Source organism: Rhipicephalus microplus, chromosome 3 (genome assembly GCF_043290135.1).
Source record: "Rhipicephalus microplus isolate Deutch F79 chromosome 3, USDA_Rmic, whole genome shotgun sequence".
NCBI classification, from domain to species: Eukaryota; Metazoa; Arthropoda; class Arachnida; order Ixodida; family Ixodidae; genus Rhipicephalus; species Rhipicephalus microplus.
Genome location: NC_134702.1, coordinates 94,057,108 through 94,080,422, shown reverse-complemented (window position 1 = coordinate 94,080,422; position 23,315 = coordinate 94,057,108). Strand labels below are relative to the sequence as shown.

Here is a 23,315-nt window from a genome sequence, read left to right as displayed (position 1 = left end):
CGCATTTGTTGCTCGCCCTTACGACGAAGCTGTGATCTTTTTCCTATTGTTCAACTTGTTGCTTTTGCGCAATAGAGTAACAAAAGAAACCCAGTTTTTTTTTGGTTGGTTCTCTTTATTGAACACGTAGTTTGGCCTTCTTACTTTACGTCCAAGGAGTTCTCAAATGACGTACTGAATTTTAACTTGAAATTAACGTTTCACTTTCCCAACCAATTTCCTCGTCGTGGGTATGAACCACGTCTCTGTCGCATACCAACAAGTCGTTGCCGAAGTAGAAGAAGCGTCGCGAGCGGGGAGCCGTCATCACCGTAATCGAAAGCCGATCATTGGCCCCTTCCACAGTCCTCTTCTCTGCGTCCTCATTCGCGGTCTTGGCTGACCTCTCTAACAATGTCCCGCTCGCCTCAAAGCGTTAAGCCATCGGAAGGCGGGGCCAGTTCGTGGGCCACCGCTCACTTGCCGGGCAGCTCGGCACTACGCAGTCCTGGAAACAAGAGTTCACGGCGCACGGCCTCTCCGCGCGAGGCGACCACGCCGAACCAAACGCCGACGCGAACGCCTGCAATGTCCGGCAGTCGGAGCCCATTAGGCAGTCACGTGGCCGGCACCACAACTCCAGCCCCGGCCTATGACTTAGCGGAGTCCACTGGTGCTCTGATGGCAGCTTTCGGGTAAGATTACGTTAGAACAAAGCGACAGCGGATATAGCGACAGCAAACAGGACGGAACGAGCAGAGAGAAAGATGTACAAGTTAACCCCACAGTTGTGAAAGTGCAATCGGAAACTAAGCTGGCTGAAATACGTCTTTGTGCACACTGTCGCTTTCGAATGGAGTAACTATTAGGTCGGAGCCTAGGGCGAAAATAACTATGTTTGAAGCATAACAGATGTGGCGGCAGTGCTGTGCTGGTCTTTTTTTATCTTTTCTCATTCCCTCATCTCGTAAATGTGTATTTCTTCTCACCAAATTAAGTCACATGTTGTTTTGTTTCGTTTCTTATTTTGTATGCTGTTAGTGTTTTATAATGTATTTATAGAAACTCGTCCAAAGTTTAACTAGCTCGGCATTAAGGGACATTTATTCTGAAGAAAACATGAATATAAGATAATCGCGGAAGAAGATGAGCTCTAACGCTAGCGGAGAAGGTTAAGATACATGACATCGCGAAAGTTGTTTCACTGATTCATATAAACTACGACCTTAATGGAGAACGTGAAGCCAATTTCGGTCAGTCGTATAGATAACGCCACCACGCTTGTATTACCGCCTTCAAAATCGACCATGCGACCACGATCAAAGGCAGTCCAAACCAGCGCCATCTTGAGAACGCGATACGAAGCTGCGTCGTTTCGCGGCAGGTGCGCAAATGAAGTAAAGGCCGCCGTGAAGCGTCGTCAAACTCGTCGCTTGTGTTTCATTGGTCTGATTGCTTCGTTACAACAGTAAACAGCGCCGTTCAACACGAGGAACGAGAATTGTGGGTGACTTATAATGGTATGCGTTTCGCTTTTGCGTGATTCATCGCGTTCTGAGAAGCTGCTTTATGAGCCTCTACATTGGAAAGAGATCGAAGATGACAGCCAGAAAAACCTCATGCCTACAATCTGAAAGAAATTTAGTAAAAAGGTAGCAACTTCAAGAAAATGAATAGTAGCTGTAGTGCTTAATACTTTTCTTGGACCATTACTAACCTTTTCCTACCTGTTTACTACATTAGTAAACAGTTACTGGCCGCAATCATTACTAACCTTTTGCTACAAGTTTACTACCTAGGTTAGTACACAGTAACTAAAAGGGTAGTAACTGCTACGTTTACTTACTCTCTTGCCCCGTTACTACCTTTTTGCAACCTGGCCGTCAACCATCTTAATTAAAATAGTAGTTACATCTATGGTAACTATTTTTAGGAAGAATCATCATGACGTATCATGTTTAAACGAAAAAAAACAACGCGTAAGGTATCCTTGCGTAAAAAAAAACACTTGTCTTATATTACGGAACCGAGTTTTCTATAAGCGCCATTGTGCTATTGTCAAAACGGGGAAGTACAAGTTAATAAACAATAAACAAGTGCTAAACATGCTGCATTGGATAATTACAACTAACTGTAATTTACTACAAACTAACAAGACAGACGAATCAAGGTAAACAAGATGGCAAAATTATTCCGGAGTTCCTGACTATACGGTGTGTCTCACGATATCATGGTTTCGGCACGTAAAACCTTCGGAAGAATTATTACTTGATAAGCATCAATATATTAGCACTGTAAAATATTCAAATGTATTGAAACTATGTTGATGAATTGAGTACCTTGTTTCGGCTGGTGTATATATTGCTTTCTTGTGGCCCTTTTTTATGAATAGGTATGACGGGTGATTTTGTATGAGTACGGCTAATTAAAAATCTTGTGCTACGTCACCAAACACGCATAACAAAGTAATATAGTATAGTGGTCTAAGCTCGCATTTTTATAACTCATCCTGACACAAAAAGGCTTACTTGTGTCAGACATGCGTCTTCAAAGTAAATTCAAGGTCTCAGAGCTTCGATAAGAGCATCGCTTTTGTTTATTTTGTGTTACCAATGGGAATTACCTTTAAACCACAGCGTTTTCTCAGCGGCGTTTTTAGCGGGACGGTTCAATGCTCTCCCATAGTTGAGTACGAAGTACTCGAAATTGTTAAGCATTTTGTCTAAACAGGTCAGCAGCTGGAAATGCACGGCGAAGAGGCCTTTGCCGTCGATGGCACACACGTTTCTTCAGAGTAAGAGAGGGACAGCTGGAGTTTCAGTTGTTCTCTACTAGCCGTGTGCCCACCATTGTACGCATATACACATGGTATTCTGTAAAATGTGGTTAACTTGATTCATTTTAATTTCTCTTTAACTTGTAACATTTGGATACCCAGTGACCAATTAGATTTTGGCGCTCATTTCTAATATGTATACACTACATTTACTAGATTTGATGTTTCGTTTGTGTATTCACAAGTTAAGTCTACAATAAACTTCCCTTTCGCAATATATTTGCCCGTTCTTTGTGCATACAGCCAGCGGAGTTCCTGTTTGTGTACTCCGGTAGTCACTTAAGGTACTGTGTAGCCAGCTTGTTAGTTGCATGTGTTCTTCACGCTCATGTCACACCCCGCAATATTACTCAAAGTTGTTTCGTGATGAGACATTACTTTACCAGCATTAACAATAGACAATTAATATCGCAAAATAAGCATGGTAGTACCAGTTACAACATTTTCTTAAAACCTTTGAAATTTACTGCTTATGGCTGTTAACAGCTAGGGTAGTAACAGTAACAGGTAGTTACGGCAAAGGTAATAGCTGTTACCACCCGCGTCGTGACTACCTGTACTTACTAGCAGGGTTGTAATATATATGTGACAAGCCATTACTACCAAAAAGGTAGCACGTACTGCTACCCTTTTCTAAGAGTGCATCACATTGTTGCATGCGACTGCTTGTTTGCGCAGGGCTCCCGGCTACATCACGTCCAGCAAGAAGGCCGCTTCGAGCGATGGCGCTGCTACTTCTCCGAAGGGACAGGTGCAACTCAAGGCGCCGGAGGTCGCGTCGAAAGAGGCACTGACTACAGCGAGCACGGTGGCGGGCGAGGAAGCCGAAGCGAATGACGCAACAACCGCGACCACTGCCGCTTCGCTTAGGGTATCCCAAAAGCCGACGTCACCGTCCCGTAAGCCAGCTGCTTTTGCAACTAAATACCTTGAGATCATGACCTTTCGCAGTGCGTCTTGATGTGTTCGTTATGTAGGCAAGTAACATACAACGATGCCGGGAAAGAATACACGAAAAGTAATGTTGAGTTGTACAGAAGCCATTGACGCTGAAATATATAAGCAAGGCATTGGTTCTTAACGACGCATCTGGTAAAACCGGAGATGAGGCCGTTGATGTCTGCACTAAAGTCGGCATGTGCCACAGAATTCGTCTATGTGCCATGCAGCTTCTAGGGTAACACAGGTGTGCGTAATGTATAACAAAGGAAAAGAGACGTGAGGTTGGGAGTGATGTCAGGGCGTGTACGAAAAAAAAAAAGAAGAGGGAAATGGGTAAAGCGGGAACGTGCCAAGCAGCTCCTATAGCACAGCATGAAATAGCCATGTAACCATTAGATGTTAAAGCAAGAGGTGGGAAAGGGAAGTGAGGGTGACGAGTGATGATAAGGTGAGGAGTATTGACAGCAGGTTATGTATGCATAGTCATGTATTCAGTAAATCATTGCAATATAAATGGGGGAGGCTGTGCAGACTGGTAAGTTGCTATTACAATAACTCTTCCAACCTGCCACGCCTTGAGCAGGCCGGGATTGGCGAGACATCGAGCAACTCAGCTGCATGCATGGAATTGTGAAGACATCCCCCGTTTGGCGACGCTTTATTTTTTATGCTTTCGCTATTTAGGGGAAGTAATCTTGCAAGAGAGAATTTCTGTGCTTGATTTACGAGATATATGTCAACGCCGCACACACTCTTGCTGTGCCGGCAAAATTTTGTAACAGCGCAGCCGCCAAGCGCTCACCACTTAAAAACACGTAGATTGGTCTTTTTCTGGCTATCTGCCGTACAATGGCAGATAGCCAGATCATTAAGATGTCAGAAGGGAGGCATACATGCCTCCCATTGGTAGGCTTCAATCGTGCACAAATAGTTTCTTCGCTGACCCTGCAACACTTCTTGAGCATGGTCTGAAAACGCTGCCGATTGGTAGTAGAGGCTCCAGACAACACGCGAGCCAAATATTATAGCGCAGCACGTGGCCTGGAATTCACAATAAAGTGTCATAAACAGGTAAAAAGAGCTTTATCATCTCCCGACAAATCAAGGAATAAGCCCAAAAATCACTCGTAGTAAGTCCATATATTTCGAGCATATCGGCCATTGCCTGATTTGAACATAGCGCGCTTGGTCGTGTCAGACATTGCCGCGGGAGGACGCAACTTGTGCACGCGTGCGCGCGCAATCACATTAAAAAAACCCGCGCATTCAAAAAGAAAAGAAAAGGAAAGAAAGAAAAGAGCTTAAGGTCCGGAGGCGCGCGCGACGTTTTTTGTTAGCCCCTCCCAATCCTCCCTGCTTAGCTTCCAGCGCTTTTGTCGGAACGAGAGAGGATGCGAATGCAGCGTGTGACAAACCTTTATAACTACACTCGTACCGGACATATCCTTAAAAATTGGCGGCGTCGACTTTTCGAGGCAACACGCTTTTCCAGTGAATTCATTTCGTGGGTACTCAAAGAAGTGTTTCATGGTATTTTAAAAAGTAACGTGCAAACAGAAGAAAAGCGACTTGCGCAGCTCATTTTTTCCCTTCTATTGTTCTTCAATAGCTTTTCCCGTGAAGGCTTTTCGTGGTTTTATTCGACAACAGCTCGTGCCTTGTTATCGCAGCCGCGTATTCTCGCCGATGCACCCCAATTCTCTACTTGTAGCAGCTGTTTTACGGGACCTTTTTGTAAAGAATGAGGTTGAACATCTTAGATTTTTAAACGCGTTTGCTCAATAACATGATTAATAACAGCACCTGAAAGTGAAACATAAGACTTTCATATATAATAGCCTTCATATATAATAGTTGGCATGTATAGGTATTTAGGCACAAATGCCAAAATAGGCAATAATAAACACTATAACAACACTGTAAAAGCCCCTTCTAACGATGTAACTCATACTCGTATGTCAAAGGGCTACGATAGGAGCGGAACAAAATTAAATTTTGCCTTAAGTGCGGTCTCTAGACATTACCATAACTAACTTATAGGCTAGCGAATTGCACACAGAATCCATGTATAGCGTAAGTGCATCTCACGAGTTCACCATATCGTGGTTTGTGACTTTAGGCTACTGTAAGTTAGAAGCATTCGCCTCAATGCAAACTGGAAGCAAATTCGCTTGAGCTTACAGAGTTACGTAGATATCCATTTGAGCCACTCCGGACTCAGTTTTTTTTTTCTTTTTTTTTTGCGCAGGTCAGGCGTCTGCGCCACCAAAACTGGTACCCACAGTGCCCGATCACTACGCCGCCTCATCGGGTCATTGCACTCCCGAGGATGGCTCCCCGAAACATCCCAGTGGTCCGTCCGATAAGCAGTCACCGAAACAGGAGGTGACACCGAGCAGCCCATCACCGCCTAGGCAGTTCCCCTTCTCAACCGAGACCCTGGGCTGCCTCGTATTCTTGATCCTAGCCGTCATCATCGCCATAGTGTTCGCTACCGTTTACTGCCTAACGGAAAGCAAGAACTCAACGGCAGCTACAATAAAGGCAGCGCCCGAGTTGGCGAATGCCTGCGCTGACAACGATTCCCACGCGGGATGTCATAATGTTACCCTGTAAGTAATGGATGAATTAACACTCTTGCAAGCTTTGAGATGCGAAGCAGCTCTTTGATTAGCCTGTGTAACGATGTCCCTCCGTCCGCCCCGCTCCCCTCATGTAGGTTTTGGAGTGATGCCAAGTTTTGGAGTAGTGCCCTCCTAGCAGTGCGTGGTGACGTCTCTCTCTCTCTCACCTGCCGCACGCACGAAGCGTGTCAGCTCTCTCTCTATAGTGGTGCTTTTCTAGCCACTATACTCTCTCGCTTCACTCTATCCACCGCTCTCGACGCTCGAGCTTATTCCTCACGTGGGCATCATCTCATCCGTGCCACCTCTCTCCATCTGTCTGAGAAGAAGCCACGAGCCCACGGGTGCGCGTGCGTCGCGTGCCTTGACAATCTCACGGCGCCCACAATAGCGAGTTCTAGAATAACGTTTGCAGGGGCTGCGGGTGTCGCCGGCATATTGGGTGCCATATGAGTTTTAGAAGAGCGTTTCCCCTCCTGCAAACCACAACGCACAATCGCAGCGACACCGTAGCCTCGAAACCAGCGTTTGCTGGCCCCATGCGGGCCCCACTCGCAGCCGCTATTTCGGATTTCCTGCGGGCGAACGCGAATGGCGACTCACGTTACGACGCATGTTCAGAGGCAGTTACCGCACTACAAGGGCTCGCGGTGCGTTGTTATGAAACTCCCTAATGTGGATAGCGCGCCGCTGCTCGCCGCGCGATCTCGCCGATGGGCCGGACGCCATCGCGGCATGCTTCCCGCTAGTGTGCGCGTACGTTTCCCGGCTGTCGCCAGTGTTGCGAGGGTTAGTGAAGCCGATCGCGTTCGCGAATGGCGACGGCAACACCGACGAAGTGTGAGCCAGGGAAGCCGAGCGCAAGCGTCGGCAGTGGAAGACCAGCGACACCGACGAGGTGCGAGTCAAGAACACCTACCATGTTCGAGAATAAAGACGGTGCGAGGGTCACGCCGACAAGATGCGAGACAAAGAAGCCGAGCGCAAGCTTCTTCAACGCCTCCCACTTCCCGTGTCTTTGCGTTTCAAAGAAACATTCACTCGGCTAAACGCTACACGGAGTTTCACTTAAAACCGCTCTTCCAGCAGCCGCGTTCATGCCCGTTTCAACCAGGTCAACGTCATGCGCAGGGCTGCGTCACTTCGCATCCTGCCGAAATTTCCTGCGGGGAGATGGTCCATAGTTTTCGGTAATAACGCGAGAGTGGACACCACGGGACCTTGCAGCCCCTACATTACGAGATCTGCTGTGAAGTGACCAGAACTACGGTACGATACACAAGCGGCGAAAGCAGATTCAAATGCGGACACGTCTGCTACGCTGTTTGCTTAGAGACGAACAAAAGCTTGAAGCACTGTTTTTGTGATAATGTGCTCGGAAGACTCACGTAAACGTAATCCACGTATCGCCGATCGGGGGGCATCTCGCTGGTATTTGGAGGCAGTGTAACCCACGGCCGACGCTTTCGCAGTATAACCAACAACGTCACCGAGAAATTCATTCTCGTCGCGTGGACGTGTATTACGCACACTTGTAGATGATGAAATAGGGGTTACCAATTTTAAGAAGGTAGCATTTAAGCGGCTCGGCTTGCACATTCAACGATCCCATGTGGCGTGGTCAGGTACCCAGTGTAGTGTTTCATAGTGAGCTAAAACAAACTTTGCAATGCTTAAAACCGGGTAAAATAAACTAACAAAGTCTAAACTACTATAACTAAAAATAGGCTAAAACTAGTTGCTATGATTACCATAAGTTGGCTGAATACACTTCGCAAACAAGCGGCTAACGCTCGTGCCCTACAAGAGAGGGCATCACAGCCTCGCCAAGCGCGATTACATTTATTTCTTGTCAACGAAGGTTACTCCTCCTGCTTGCTTCTATCACCGGCTATTCTCCAGCGCTTTTTCGCTCCACCTGAAGGCATAAAAATCCCGACGAAACTGACTTACACAACACGTATCTCAACTGCTGTAACAAGCAGGATCTCAGTAAAACCCGACGCAAAGTAGCGTGAAAGCTGAACGCCGAGTCATTGAATGCACTTAACGAGGCTATACCCGTGGAACAAAAAGTTTGCATGCTTCCCCAAATATTGACGTTATCGAACGTTTGATAAACGCAGCTGCAGGAATCGTTCGAACAGCAACCGCTGGGGGCCCGTGCCACGCCGTTTCTCATGTTTCATAGCAGCGGAGCTGCATTGAACGTAGGATTTAGAACTACACTTGCTACAAAAAAAAATGTTCGCGCCCCAAATGTAACTGTCAGCCGCGTGCTATGTCGCAGCGTCGGCGCTTGCGGATTACGTTTTCGAGCCAACCTAAGACGTCAGCGTTGCGGCGGGCGATCAGAGCGCCGTTTTTAATCCCGAAAGTGTTTTATTACGGGTTCCACCATAGCTCTGCTGACGTACTTCTGTCACGGAAGTGATAATGAAAGACCGCTCAGCCACGCTACCGAGAAAGTGATATTGAAAGATGTATACTAAAAAAATTGCGGAGAAAAAAATGGCAGTGGCTTAGCTCAGCTATGCCAGGATATACCTAGCGTCAGCAAAGGTTCAGCTGATTATTCTTCCTTCTCCATGGCTGTACCACAGTGGCAAACGCCAGTTAGAGGCACTATCAAGCGGCTCCAGTGCAGTGTCAGATGGCGACTGCACAGGGAAGGCGCGCGCGTCGGTGTCCATATGTCTACCAAGGCTATGAAGGCACTCCTCTGGAAAGCGCACACCGGCGGCGGCGAGTCACGCGCGGCTGCGGCCGAGTCGAGGGAGGTGCCGGCTCCGGTGCGTGACACCACTGATCGTCTGCGCAGCGCATCGTATGGCGCGCACACCGGTGGCGAGCCGCGCGTGGCGGCGGCGGAGTATCATTGCGCATGCGCAGACCAGTGCCACGCGAAATTGGCTCAGCGAGGCCAGTGTAGCTAACCCTACAAAAAAACACGTAAGGCAAAAGTGTGTCGCGTGGAATCGAACCAGCAACCTCTCGATTCACAGCGCACAGCGCTATTCACTATGCCACGGAGCGCACATTGCCAGGAATGCTAACGCCAAGCAATTTATATGCACGCTACACCGTTTGGCATTCCTCAGAGATTCGAAACCTTATCGCATTTTCCTTATCAGTGGCAAGATAGCGCGTTTGCTCACGTTGGGTGTGCTCTAAAGGTCGTCGCCTTCATGAGGCATTGCCTCCGCGGAGCGGGGCCTTTCCGGCGCTTATCAGACTCGTCATTCCAGAGAGGCCGGCAGTCATTTATCACGCAGCCGCGGCCGTGTTTACAAAAGGAGCGCGCTGCTGAGACTAGACGCAGGAAGAATTGTAGCAGCTGTTTGCGCTTGTCCTGCGTATACTTGTGCACTCGTTTCGTGCTTCTTTCTTTGAACAGCGCGCTATAAGCAACGCCGACTAAATTTCAAGGTCGAAAGGCTGCCGCAGTGACGTCAGAGGGTGGGGGCCCAGTTACGCCGCGAACGCGGCGGAAAGCCTGTGTTTCGTTCACGTTTTAGAAGAACCAACGCTCCCACTCTCGCAGCTGCTGCGGCTTGATTGGGCCGAATAAAAGATGTGGAAAAAAAGTCTTACTGAGCATGCTCAGTTGGGCAACTGGGCCGCCAACCTCTGACGTCACTGCGGCAGCCTTTCGGCCTTGAAATTTAGTCGGCGTTGGCTATAAGTGTCGAGCTGTGGCAGTTCTTGGCACGCACTCGTCCTGTGAATGTCAATTTCGTGCGCGATTTCTGCTTGAGGTGTGCGCTGGATATTTCGAGCTGCTTGCCATTCATGACGTGGCTTCAAAATTGGTTTCTGTTGCTGAAACAATGCGCAATAAACGCCAATCTACCCTTCTAAAGACACGTGTCACTTTGGGGTTATTACGATTACTATATAGGTGGATCAGCTACGTTTTCTTTAGGTGGATCAGATGTTTCAGAATTTGTTCGGTTTTTTGCTGAGGAATTAACTTTGCCGGTTAAGAAGCAGCGTTCTTTAGAAAGCAGCGTTGTTTTTATCTCCTCTAAGCTCCTTCTTTCCATCGCGTCGTGAAGGCTAATAAGCGCGGTAAACTTGGCAAGGGCTTTACCATAGTCCTTGGCTTTATGAAGGTTCTTGTGACACTCTGAATGCTTCTAGGTGCATTAACCACTAAAATAATCCCGAGCAACTAGTAATTTAACATAAAGGTTTAGACTGTTCACGAGTTAAAACTACTTTATAGCACAAAGACAAAACGCTGTACAAGACAAATAGACCTACAGGACAAGCCCGTACGAACAATCACATGTTAGTGTGCGTTTGTCCATAGAATTTTGGAGATATTTTTATTTTTATATTGTATGTACAGCTCTCCCTACAGTCTGTTCTTGTAAGTTAACTGCTCGTTTTGATAAGATTGCTGACTTTAAACTTGCATGGTCTTTGCGACGCGATGGGAACGAATAGCCGATGTTAGAGAACAAAGAACTGCTCTCTCCTAGCCAATACAAAGAACCACCGTGCAGCCTAGAGCACTGAAATTATAATGTAAATCTGTACATTGCAATGAGGTTTGTAATCATCACTTGTAGTGTCATGAAACGACAACCTTTCTTCCCGACTTCCAACCCGCAGGTACATGTTGAACGCGATGAATCCTGACGCAAGACCATGCGCAGACTTCTACGACAGTGTGTGTGGTTGGTGGCGAGCGAAAAATCCCGACAGGCGTCCTTTTCTGGAGGAATACGTCGCGACCTTCAACCACCGCGTTGCCGACATCCTTGTGACCAAGGCGACCTTCGACTCGGAAAACTCGAGCAGCGCACAAAGCCTTGATACTCAAATGGCCTTGTTCTACGCCAGCTGCTTCAGGGCAACCACCGGACAAAGCGAGACGAGTGACACCTCCGCTGTTCTCGAGGCGACGGGCAGTGATGTCTCGGCCTGGATGAATGTATCGAGCTTCACCGAACTGCTAGATTTAGCAGTCAGCACGACCCTCAGGAGCGGCCTTCCATCTTTCGTTCGCGTAGAGTACTGGGCAAACCGGACATTCCGCCTCGGCATAGGACAATCATTGGCGTCGACTTTTGCTCGTGACTTTCACAAGGCGAGAATGTTTGTTGCGCGAACCCTATACGATCTCGGTATTCAGTCGTCAGCGGCCTGGCCCAACTCTTCCACGCTCTTCGCCATCGACCTTGTCGTCGACAACGAGCAATCGAAGGGCGACGGCAAGATGTCACCACCGTTGAAAAGTCCCAACGATCTTGCGTATATCGCAACTGAAATTGACTGGGAAGACTCCTTAGAACGGGGTCTGCCTTCCAGGTTCAGCAGTAATGCTCAGAGTGAGATGACGGTGCTGATAAGAGCCGCGGACGAAATCCGAAGTATCGTTTGTCACCTGAGGAAACTGCCGCTGCGACATGCCAGCATGTACTCCCTGGTTGTCTTGCTTGCGCAGGTGAGAGCATATTCAAATTTATCTGTTAAGATGTGATCAAGTGTGATGTGATGTCTGTAGCATTTTCGAATCAGATTCAGAAGCCATAGAAGCTGGATGTATTATCATAACCCTATGTTTTCATGCACGTTAGGCGCGCAGGATGCATTATTTCTTGTGCGCCTGATTTGAGATTCCTGATTCCGATGAAAACACAATAACATTGTGAAAAAAATGTCAGGAGCTTTTTCTGGCGAAGTTCACCTATGAATAGTAGAGAATATTGATAGCTAATATATAATCACTCCACCAACATATTTTCGTTTTTATAAATTTTCTGTAATGGCTTATACCCAACCAGATTTAAAGGTGAACAGGTGGTTCTAAATTTCACAGTAAGGAAGAGTGTTTCGTATTTTCTGGGGTAACGAGGAAAACATATGTTATCACAAGTTCCTAATCACATATTTTTCTCCGTCTCAAAAATCTCTCAGGCTAAATAGACAAAGCTTAACGCGAGAAACAGCGTGCCTACAGTCCATACATTCTTCGCACAATTGGAGAAGTAATCACATCTATTCATGCCCTCAAGTCACTTGGCCTAACGAGCTTACAAGAATTCTTTCTGGTTCACACAAGAATTACGTGGTCAGGAATGTCTTCACATATTCTTTTTATAATTATTTCTTCTTCGCACCTGGACACAGGTAATGAAGTACGCCCCGTACTTAGAAGAGTGGCCAGTGAGTTTCGTGGATGACGCAAGCATGTCGAGGTGTCTCCACCTGACAGCCTCGACGTTCGGCCAGCTGTATCCACTCTGGGTGGCCAGGACACTTCAGAGTGAAGAGGAGGTCGCGTTGGTACGGGAGCTGTTCCAGGACATAACATCTGCGCTCCACAATGACAGCAAGGTTAACGCGGGTGTCCTGATTGATACAAACAAGCTCAGCAGTGCGCAGCTGGTCGTGTACGGTACGTATATGCTGTAGTAGACAGGCCTGTAGTGAGTGTCCAGTAAAGTATTTTTACGTAGCCACACTCGTCTTACGAATGTCACGTGATTCTGAGCTTCCGTGGTTGAAATTTCGGCGCAAAAGTCAGACACGAAACTTCGATAGTAGTCTTGTGTCCTAGTTAATAACCTCCGGTGGCGACATTAGAGCAATGGAACTCTGACACGATAATTATCTCTCTCAACTAATTTAATTATTCAGATGAGTGTTTATTAGGCAGCCATTAAACTACAGCGCCGCTCTATATTACGAGTGCTTGCTTTTTTCGGAACAAGTGATAGTTCGCTTGCACCTTTAATTACAAATAATGGACCTTAGATTGAGAAGAGTTAGGGATAGGAGTTAATGGAGAGTATCTGAGTAACCTGCTATTCATGGATGACATTGCTTTGATGAGTAACTCAGGGGACGAAGCACAACTAATTATTACAGAACTGGACATGGAAAGTAGAAAAGTAGGTCTGAAGATTTATATGCACAAAACTAAAGTAATGTGTAACAGTCTCGGCAGAAAACAGCACTTTGCGATAGGTGGAGAGATGGTGGAATTTGTAAAGGAATGTGTCTACTTAGGACAAGTAGTAACCATGGAGCCGAGCCATGAGAGTGAAATAACTAGAAGAATAAGGATGGGTTGGGTAACAATCGGCAAGAATTCTCAAACGATCATTAGTAATCTGTCACTAACCCTCAAGAGGAAGGTTGCATCTTGCCAGTACTTACCTGCAGCCAGAGCAGAAACCTGGAGGCTTACTAAGGGGATTCGGCTTCAATTGAGGATGACGCATCGAGCGATAGAAAGGAAAATTATAGTTGTTACATTAAGATTGAAAAAGAGGGTAGAGTGGGTCAGGGCACAAAACGGGGTTGAAGATATCATAGTTAAAATCAAGAAGAAGAAATGGAGATGGGCTGGGCACGTAGCACGTAGGCAGAATAACCACTGGTAATTAAGGGTAACTGACCGGATTCGCAGAAAAGGAAAACGCACGAAGGGGAGACAGAAAGTTAGGAGGGCCGATGAGATTACGAAGTTTGCAAATATAACGTGGGAACGGAAAGCACGAGACCGGGTTGATTGGCGGATATTGTCACGATGAGTCACAAGTACTGGGGGATTTATTAAACCACCAGGTAGCTAGCACTAGGACGATGCCTCAGTCGTGGCTGGCTCTCGAGCAAAGAAGAACGCGATCTTCTTTTTTCCTCCAGATTTAGAGCCGCTCTTGCTGTCAACCCACTACGTGCTGGCGGCATTATCCCCCCTTCCGAAAAGAAAAAAAAACAAGTACCAAATAGAGGAAAGAAGAGTACATAGCAGCACCGCGATGCTACTACATAGGCACGTAAAAAAAATGGAAATTCGGATGAAGTGAAAGTAAAAATTGAAGAGCGTGCCAACATAGGAAACGTCAATGAACGAGAAAGTAAGTTCACAAAATAAACAAAAAACACAAAGAACGCTGTACGGTAAAGGAAAAGTTACGAACAACGCGCAATAAATGGCTTCATGCGCAACACATGAACGACGTCCGGCCTCAGCCGTGTCCTGCTCCGTGCATGGGGTGTTGAGTCCGGAACCACTTCGTAGTTCACGTCACTGACGCGGCGTAACACTTTATATGGGCCAAAGTACCGGCTCAGCAACTTTTCACTAAGGCCACGGCGGCGGACGGGCGTCCACACCCAAACTTGATCTCCGGGGCTGTAAAACACTTCTCTGTGGCGGGTATTATAGCGTCGTGCGTCTGCCTGCTGTTGCTGGCCGATGTGCAGTCGCGCGAGCTGCCGGGCTTCCTCGGCACGCTCTGCGAATTCTTCGGCGTCTGTTGCCAACTCGTCTTCGTCCTGACACGGTAGCATTGAGTCTAGCATGGTCTGCACTTCGCGGCCGTAGAGAAGCCGAAATGGCGTGAATCGCGTGGTCTCTTGCACGGCGGTATTATACGCGAAGGTCACGTAAGGCAAGATCCGGTCCCATGTTTTGTGCTGTACGTCGATGTACATTGAGATCATGTCTGCGAGGGTCTTATTCAGTCGTTCAGTAAGTCCGTTGGTTTGCGGGTGGTACGCAGTTGTCCTTCGGTGTCTGGTGTTGCTCAGTTTGAAAACTTCGTCCGTAAGCTGCGCCGTGAATGCCGTCCCTCTGTCCGTTATTACACTGGAAGGAGCACCGTGTCGTAACACGATGTGGCGCATGAAAAATTGTGCTACCTCAGAAGCCGTGGCTCGTGGGATCGCCTGGGTTTCAGCGTAGCGTGTCAAATAGTCGGTCGCGACGATCACCCATTTGTTGCTGTCCGCAGACATAGGAAATGTCCCGAGAATGTCCATGCCGACTTGGTCGAACGGCGTGCAGGGTGCTTCAATGGGCTGAAGCAAACCAGCTGGCTTAACAGATGGTTGCTTTCGGCGCTGACATTCCCGACAGCTCTTTACGTACTTCTTTACGCTTGCTGAAAGTCCTGGCCAATAGTACCTCTCGCTCACTCTGGCAAGTGTCCTTGAGTAGCCCAGATGACCGGATGTGGGTTCGTCATGGCAAGCGAAGAGGACGTCGTCTCGCATGTCTCGAGGAACCACCAGGAGGTAAGCACGATTGTTCGAACGAGCGTTCTTCTTGTACAGCACACCGTGTCGTAGGCAGAACGACGTCAACGAGCGGGATAAATGACGTGGTATAATTGCGCCCTGGCCCTCTAAATGATCAATGATTGGACGAATCTCTGCATCATCTCGCTGTCGTTTGCCCAAGTCTGATGCACTAACAGCGCCCAGAAAGCCTTCGTCTTCCTCTGCTTCCTGACTGACGACATGAAGGGGTGCGCGTGACAGTGTGTCAGCGTCCTCATGCTTACGGCCGGACTTATGGACGATGGTGACATCAAATTCCTGCAGCCGCAAACTCCACCGTGCTAGCCGACCTGAAGGGTCACGCAGGCTTGCCAACCAACAGAGCGCGTGATGGTCCGTCACTATCTTGAAGGGACGACCATAAAGGTACGGGCGGAACTTGGTGATTGCCCACACGACTGCGAGGCACTCTTTCTCCGTAGTGGAATAATTCGCCTCGGCACGGGATAGAGAGCGGCTGGCGTAGGCTATCACTCTTTCGATGTCCTCTTGACGCTGAACGAGCACTGCACCGAGCCCAATGTTACTAGCGTCGGTATGGACCTCCGTGTCAGCATCATCGTCGAAATGAGCGAGAACGGGCGCTGATTGCATGCGCTGTCGCAGCTCATCAAAAGCTGCTTGTTGCTCGTTTTCCCAGACAAACGGCGTGTCGTCCCTTGTGAGACGAGTCAGGGGTTCTGCTATCTGTGACAAGCCATGAATGAATCGGCGATAGTAGGCGCACAAACCAAGGAAGCGCCGGACGGCTTTCTTATCGACAGGAGCTGGTAATTCGGCAACAGCGGCAAGCTTGTCCGGATCGGGACGGATTCCTTCGGCGCTAACTACATGTCCAAGAAATTTTAGTTCTTTATAGCCGAAGTGGCACTTCTGTGGCTTTAGTGTGAGGTCCGCCGATCGGATAGCCTCCAGCACGCTGCGCAGGCGGTGAAGGTGCTGCTCAAACGTGGTAGAGAAGACCACCACATCATCAAGGTAGACAAGACAAGTCTGCCACTTGAGCCCTGTGAGGACAGTGTCCATCATTCGCTGGAAAGTTGCCGGTGCTGAACACAAGCCAAAAGGGAGCACTCGAAATTGGTATAGGCCGTCTGGAGTCACAAAGGCTGTTTTCTCACGGTCTCGCTGATCTACTTCGATTTGCCAATACCCGCTTTTGAGATCGAGAGAAGTGAAATAATGGGCACGACGAAGTCTATCCAGCGAATCGTCGATACGTGGCAGCGGATACACATCCTTTTTCGTCACGTTGTTAAGCTTTCGGTAGTCGACGCAGAAGCGTAGCGACCCGTCCTTCTTTTTGACAAGTACGACTGGAGATGACCACGGGCTGTTCGATGGTTCAATAACGCCATCGTCAAGCATCTCGGTGACTTGCGTACATATTGCTTCACGTTCTTTGGCCGACACGCGGTAGGGGTTCTGGTGTATCGGACGTGCGTCTTCGTACGTGATGATCCTGTGTTGAGTGATGGACGTCTGGCGGATCTTTGAGCAAGTTGCGAAGCAAGACCTGAACTCGAACAAAAGCGCTCGTAGTGCAGTCTGGTTAACGGTGGGCAGATCAGGATTGATGTCAATATTACTCATTGACGTGTCGGCGGTATCCACTATTTCGGACGTGAAACAGTTGGTGACGTTTGCTACTTCGTGGGCAAACGCTATCGAAGTGCCACGGAAAAGATGTCGATGCTCGTTGCTAAAGTTGGTTACGAGCAATTCAGATCGACCATCACGAAGGTGTATTACACTTCTAGCTACACAAATGCCTTGCTGCAGGAGGTGTTCTAAATTTGTCTCAGCCACCACATCGCCATCGCCCAAACCACAGCATGTTACGTCGACTAGAACACTTGTTCGTGGAGGAAGCGTCACACTCTGTTCAGAAATACGGAGTACGTCGACACGCCTTCCACCATCTTGCACGTTGATTGCTCGCTGGGCTGAGAACGTGACGCGGCGCTCTTGTAGATCAATGATAGCTCCATTTTCTTGTAGAAAGTCAATTCCCAGAATGACGTCACGGGAACATTCGCGTAGAACAAGGCAGCTTGCTACGAATGTGTACCCTTGAATCTGTACTCTAGTTGTGCAGGCACCCAGTGGAGTAACGACGTGGCCACCAGCTGTCCGAATCTGCGAGTTATGCCACGGCGTGATGACTTTCTTCAGCTGCGTTGTCAGTTTCCCGCTCAGTATGGAATAGTCTGCGCCGGTGTCCACTAACGCATTAACTGCACAACCATCAATTGTCACTGCTATGTCGAGTGAAAGTCGGCCATCCTTTGCAGCAGTATGTGATGTCGGACCGGTTTCTGTACAGTTCTGCGTCAATGGGAGGTCTTCAGCGCTCCGACGTTCAGCGACCCCGCCCCCAGAGGTCGCTTGGTCTAGTTTTCCCGACGGGGGCTGGGAGACCGTGTGGTAGAATACCGCTGGGGCGTTGATGAAAATCGCCTCGGTGATGGCGAGCGCAACTGGCGCCCGGCAGATGGTGGTGCATGCTGCTGGGAGAGGTAGTTTTCGATGTCGCGCGGTCTCTGGCCGTAACGGGGTGGCGGTGAGTACGCAGAGAAGCCGCGAAGCCCAAGACGGCGATATGGGCACTGGCGGTACAAGTGATCAGCTTCTCCACAGTGAAAGCACAGAGGCCGGCGATCAGGTGTGCGCCAAACATCAGACTTTCGAGGAGACGTGCGCCGATCGTCGATGTACTGAATTGGTTGCACTGAACGATGGGCGAAAGAAGCACCAGGGACAAAGGCCAACGGTGGTGGCGTGTACGTGCCTTCGTAGTACGGCATGTGCTGCGCTGACTGTAGTGAAACAGCAGGAACAGGATGGACGAATAATGGCGGCGATGCAGCAGGGCGTTTCAAAGCTTCTGCGTAGGTTGTCTCACGGCGGTATTCAGCAGGTGCTGGCACAGTTGTATCATGAGGCAAGGTGTCCCGGAGGGCCTGGTGCAGCTCATCCTTGATCACAGTTGTAATAGAGTTTACTGTAGGATGAGGTGTTACACCAGCCTTTTGTAACTCTTCACGTATTATACCACGGATGAGTTCACGTAGATAGTCGTTGTTGGTTCTAGTGGCGGTGAAAATGTCGGCAGTAGACATGCCATTGACTTGCCTGTTGTATTGGTTGGATCGCTGCTGCAGCATTTTTTCCATTGTCACGGCCTCGGACAAGAACTCCGCGACCGTCTTCGGAGGGCTGCGCACGAGGCCGGCAAAAAGCTGGTCCTTGACACCGCGCATCAAGTGACGCAACTTCTTGTCCTCCGTCATTCTTGAATCGGCCCGTCGGAAGAGGCGCGTCATGTCTTCGACGAACGTGGTCACAGTTTCGTTTGGCAGCTGGACGCGGGCCAGAATAGCTCGTTCAGCTCGTTCTTAGCGATCAGCACTGGCATACGTCTGCAGAAGTCTACGAGAGAATTCGGGCCACGTCGTCAGCAGTTCCTCTCGGTTTTGATACCACGTACGTGCCCCGTCTTCGAGATAGAAGTAGACACGACCCAGTTTCGCCGCGTCGTCCCACTGATTCAAGGCGGCTACGCGCTCGAAATCCGCCAACCAGTCCTCAACGTCTTCGTGCTCCGAGCCATGGAACGTCGCCGGTGCGCGTGGGCTTTCCAACGTGTAGCGGTTCGACGTCGTGCTTCCCGTGCCGGTCGCCGAGGTTTGCACCGAAGCGCTGGTCATGTTTGTCGACGTGGTGGGAGCAGTATCGTCGGCTTCCGGAGGCAATCCCCTGATTCGGCGGCTGGTCCGATGCACGGGAGTATTGACTGGCACTGGACTCGTATCGCGGCTTCCTGGGGGGGTCTGCAGCATCCGTGAGACTACCCAGCACTTCCACCAGTTGTCACGATGAGTCACAAGTACTGGGGGATTTATTAAACCACCAGGTAGCTAGCACTAGGACGATGCCTCAGTCGTGGCTGGCTCTCGAGCAAAGAAGAACGCGATCTTCTTTTTTCCTCCAGATTTAGAGCCGCTCTTGCTGTCAACCCACTACGTGCTGGCGGCAATATATTGCCCTGCGGTGAGCGTAATCAAGCTGATGATGATGATGCTGATAGTTGCAGCTGTTGATAACGGCTACTGTGCGCCCCTGAATGGGTGGGAAGCTTTATGATCCTTTTATATATATAGTGCAGATAAGAACGCGTGCGTCGTGAGTAGTTGCGTTTATTTGAAAGAAACACATTGCCAGAACCTGTTGAAGAAAGGCACTTGACGGGCAGATTCCAGAGCTGATGTATGGGTACACCTGGCAAAGGCGTTGAGTCAGAGGCATCGGACAACCACACGAAAATATTTTTCTACAAACGTTTCGACATAAGTACACTTGTTTGGTTGAAATCACAATACAGCTGCTACGGGTTTAGCGATAGTGAGAAAAAACGCTTATTCTTAATACCCTCAAATGATAACTGAGGCGTTAGAAAATAATCAAGAACAACTAAGGTAATTTTATATTCACCTGCTTGTCCAGTCCAATAACTAGTCATTCCTTGGTGATTTTCTCTTCCGAAAACACTCACGCACATGGGGCCGCGTGGACTGTAGGGCTGGCTCGGCTTCCGATTCGGCACTCTGCCCATTACATCTCTCTTCTAGGCAACCCTGTCTGAGAGATTTCTCACATTCCTTCTCATCACACCTTCTGTGATCGGACTGAGTCATGGCACAGCGCTTTCTAGACCAACCGACTGACAACAATACACCATAACACGACAAGTCCTCACCAACTGCTTTCACAAAGTCCTTACAGAATACTTTTTGCTTCACAGGCTGACTTACCATTCGCTATGCTTCACCCTTGTTTCAGACTCTAGGCATGACTCATTCGTTTACACCATGCCGGATGCTTTGTTAAGAGCGTTATAGTTCCCGCACGCTGTCTGGCAGTGGCGGGCACGTCGGCTGTCTAGATTTCTTGAACTTTTCAGATTTTGCGCACCAAATTTGCGCTTTTGAAGGACGTAGGTGGGGACAACTTGGCCTTTTGAAAAGCGGGCTGCCGGGTCCTACCTTTCACTATATCGTAACTGCTCGCGTTATTTGACGCTGGCTTAGAGATATGATTTTCGCGCTCGTGTGTGACACGTAAGCAACAATCATAACGCTGAAATATGACCTGATGTATGTATAAGTGTGTTACCGACGATGCACATTATCGATGACCGGTGACTGGTTGCCGCTAATAAGGTAATGGGAGTGTTACTCTCGTTTCTCGGCATATGTTCCCCTAATTCAAAGTTTCATCTTTATCGAATATACGCTAAAATTCTGAGCAAGCACTGCTACCCGAGCAAGGGCCCCCTTCCCTTTTTAGGGAGATTCCAAATATGCATATTTAACTGTAACTGTTTTTCCGGCTTTATTCCCCGAGTTAATTCACACAACTCGGGAGGATGAAACCGCCGTATGCGTACGTATTCAAAAGCACTTCATTAGAAGCAAGAGTGTGCATTCTTCAATCCTAATTGATATGTGGGGTTTAACGTCCTAAAACCACCATATATGAACGTTCTTCAATCTTAGCGGCTTTTCCGTACCGTCTTCAATTTTGATCTATTACAAAGCTTGCCCTCACCCCTTTCGAAATCTTGACAATATTTATCAATTTGTAAGAAGCGGGTCTGCCCCGGAATGAACAGTAGTTTTCTTTCCCCACCTTTACTGCTACAGGACAACAGTTGCACTAGAATGTGCCATTACACCCAGTAATATTGTAGAATTACAATGTTTATAGTAATGCTATAGTGCGTCACCATGTCATTGCACATAGACACCGAAAGTACTTAGAGTGAAGGAATAAAGGCGCGTAACGTTACATCACTCAATTAACCATGAGCTTCCTGTTTCAGTCCTAATTTTTATAATAAGCTTGACGCTTGGGCACTACCGTAGCGTGTTATAAGTTACCATTAGGTGATTTCCAGCCAACTTGAACTCGAACAAAGTTTGTGGTAAAGCGGTTTTGCAAGTAACAACGGGCAATTATGATCGTCGCAACCAGTCACGCTTTCGTTTTCTGCCGATCATTGTTTCCACAGGTGAAACTGACGGTGCCAGCCTGCCTCAAGAGCCATTGGCCGCGACTCTGGGCCCACATTTGCTTCCGAATATTGCCATTGTAGCAGCTGCGAGAGTGGGCTTGGAGGAGACTGTACTGGACGATTACTGGCTCCCACAGCTGCGCGGGCACATAAGCTACCACGTGGACGGCAACTTTTTGGTCAGCTCGACGTACCTGTCCCGAACCAACCTTTTCGCGCATGCCTCCCTCAACCACAAGGTTCAGCGATGTGAGGAATTTGCACACTTCGTATATTAGACAAGCAAGCGAACCAGCAGGCTATATCCAATAGCATCCCTTGTGTCACTATTGTGTTCTTGTAGCAGATGCTCCTCGATTGATGGTCAGTATTTAGTCGCACTAGCATTCTCAGCCAGCACGAGTTCTTGTGTACTGAACTGGTTACGCAAAGCAGTCAAGTACTTAACAAGTGTATTACTGCTTGACTCATTATTCAGGCAACTGTTTGTTGATATTAGCTCGATTAAGAATCAATCAGACATGCATTATTCTTCGTTTAAGATTGACGATGACCACATGCATGGTCATCTTTAAATGTCAAAAGTGTCTGCACCATTGCTCACAGATTTCCAAAAGTGTACCTTGCTTACGTCATAAAATAGGCCAGTTTAGGGTAATAGTTTATCACCACACTTATGTCAACCAACAACATAAAGCTGTGATTTTGTAAGTTCTAAACTATTCCCCACTATTGGTGACCGGGCTCGTACTCACAAAGCTCTAAGAACATAAGAAGGCGTATAATTGGGCACCTTCTTACTAATATTCGCAGCATAAAGGTTAGTTTTGATAAGATTCTTACGTCATTGCTGTCTTTCGATAGCGCACCAGAATATTATTGTTCCCATTCTGCTATAACATAAGTTGCAGCAATAGAATAGTCAACTCAAGGTCTCCATCTAATTCCCTCCGCGTGCGTTGCAGAGAGCACAGTGGGGAAACGGCTTAATGATTCTTGTGTTTTACGCTGCATCGATGTAAAATCGGCCCTTTCCGCTTGCTGCAGCGGCAAGATACGCGACAATGGGCGCACTGATTCTGCGCTCAATTTTCGATTCTGACGCCAAGTACTTCCCAGAGTGGGCTCCCAGTTACGTCGACCTGTGCTTCGCCGCTTCGGCGTCGTTGGTGCTGGGTCGACCAGTGGAACCGATGTGGGCCAAGAAGTTTGTGCGGGCACGCTGGTCAGCGCAGCTCGCTTGGCTGTTACAGTTCAAGCGAGACGTCGAAGAAGCCAGCGATAACAACGAAGCCCCTTCCGCCGCGGCCTATAGAGTGATGAAGGAAACAGCAGCTGACCGGAAGATTGGTCTGAACAGAATCTTTTTCCGCATGCTGTGTTTCCTGGAGTGCGGAGGGCCCGACGGTAAGGACGTGTGCAACGACATGGCCCGTTCTGACCGGCGTTTTTTGAAGGCGTTCCACTGTGACGCCAGTTCCGCTCAGTGGCCAGGAAGTTGTGACTGTGACGGCATGAACCACTGCGAAACACACTTTCCAGGCAGATGGGATCAGGCATTCAGCCCAGTGGGGTTTGAATGACACTCCGTCATCATATTTTTTGCTGCCGAAGTTTGCAGCTTTGCACTGACTAAAATTATAAAGCGAATATGCACTCGTCCAACATTTTTCTATTGATAATGGGTTCATAAAGCTCTCTTCTTCATGAATTAGGATGCTATTATTAATCCTGATCCATATGAAACGCATGTCGCACTATGCTTTAGTCCGCG

At 48.3% G+C, this 23,315-nt stretch overlaps 1 protein-coding gene across 1 annotated transcript; it reads left to right on the top strand.

Annotated features, from left to right (window-relative positions):
* The first annotated feature begins 393 nt into the window (after positions 1-393).
* LOC142802872 (uncharacterized) lies at positions 394-23,186 on the top strand. The gene is made up of 7 exons (XM_075887940.1): positions 394-674; positions 3,494-3,714; positions 6,006-6,369; positions 11,002-11,836; positions 12,523-12,790; positions 21,539-21,790; positions 22,589-23,186. Exons 1-7 carry the CDS (start codon positions 394-396, stop codon positions 23,122-23,124), a joined length of 2,757 nt encoding a protein of 918 aa, XP_075744055.1. The 3' UTR covers positions 23,125-23,186.
* Positions 23,187-23,315: the final 129 nt, after the last annotated feature.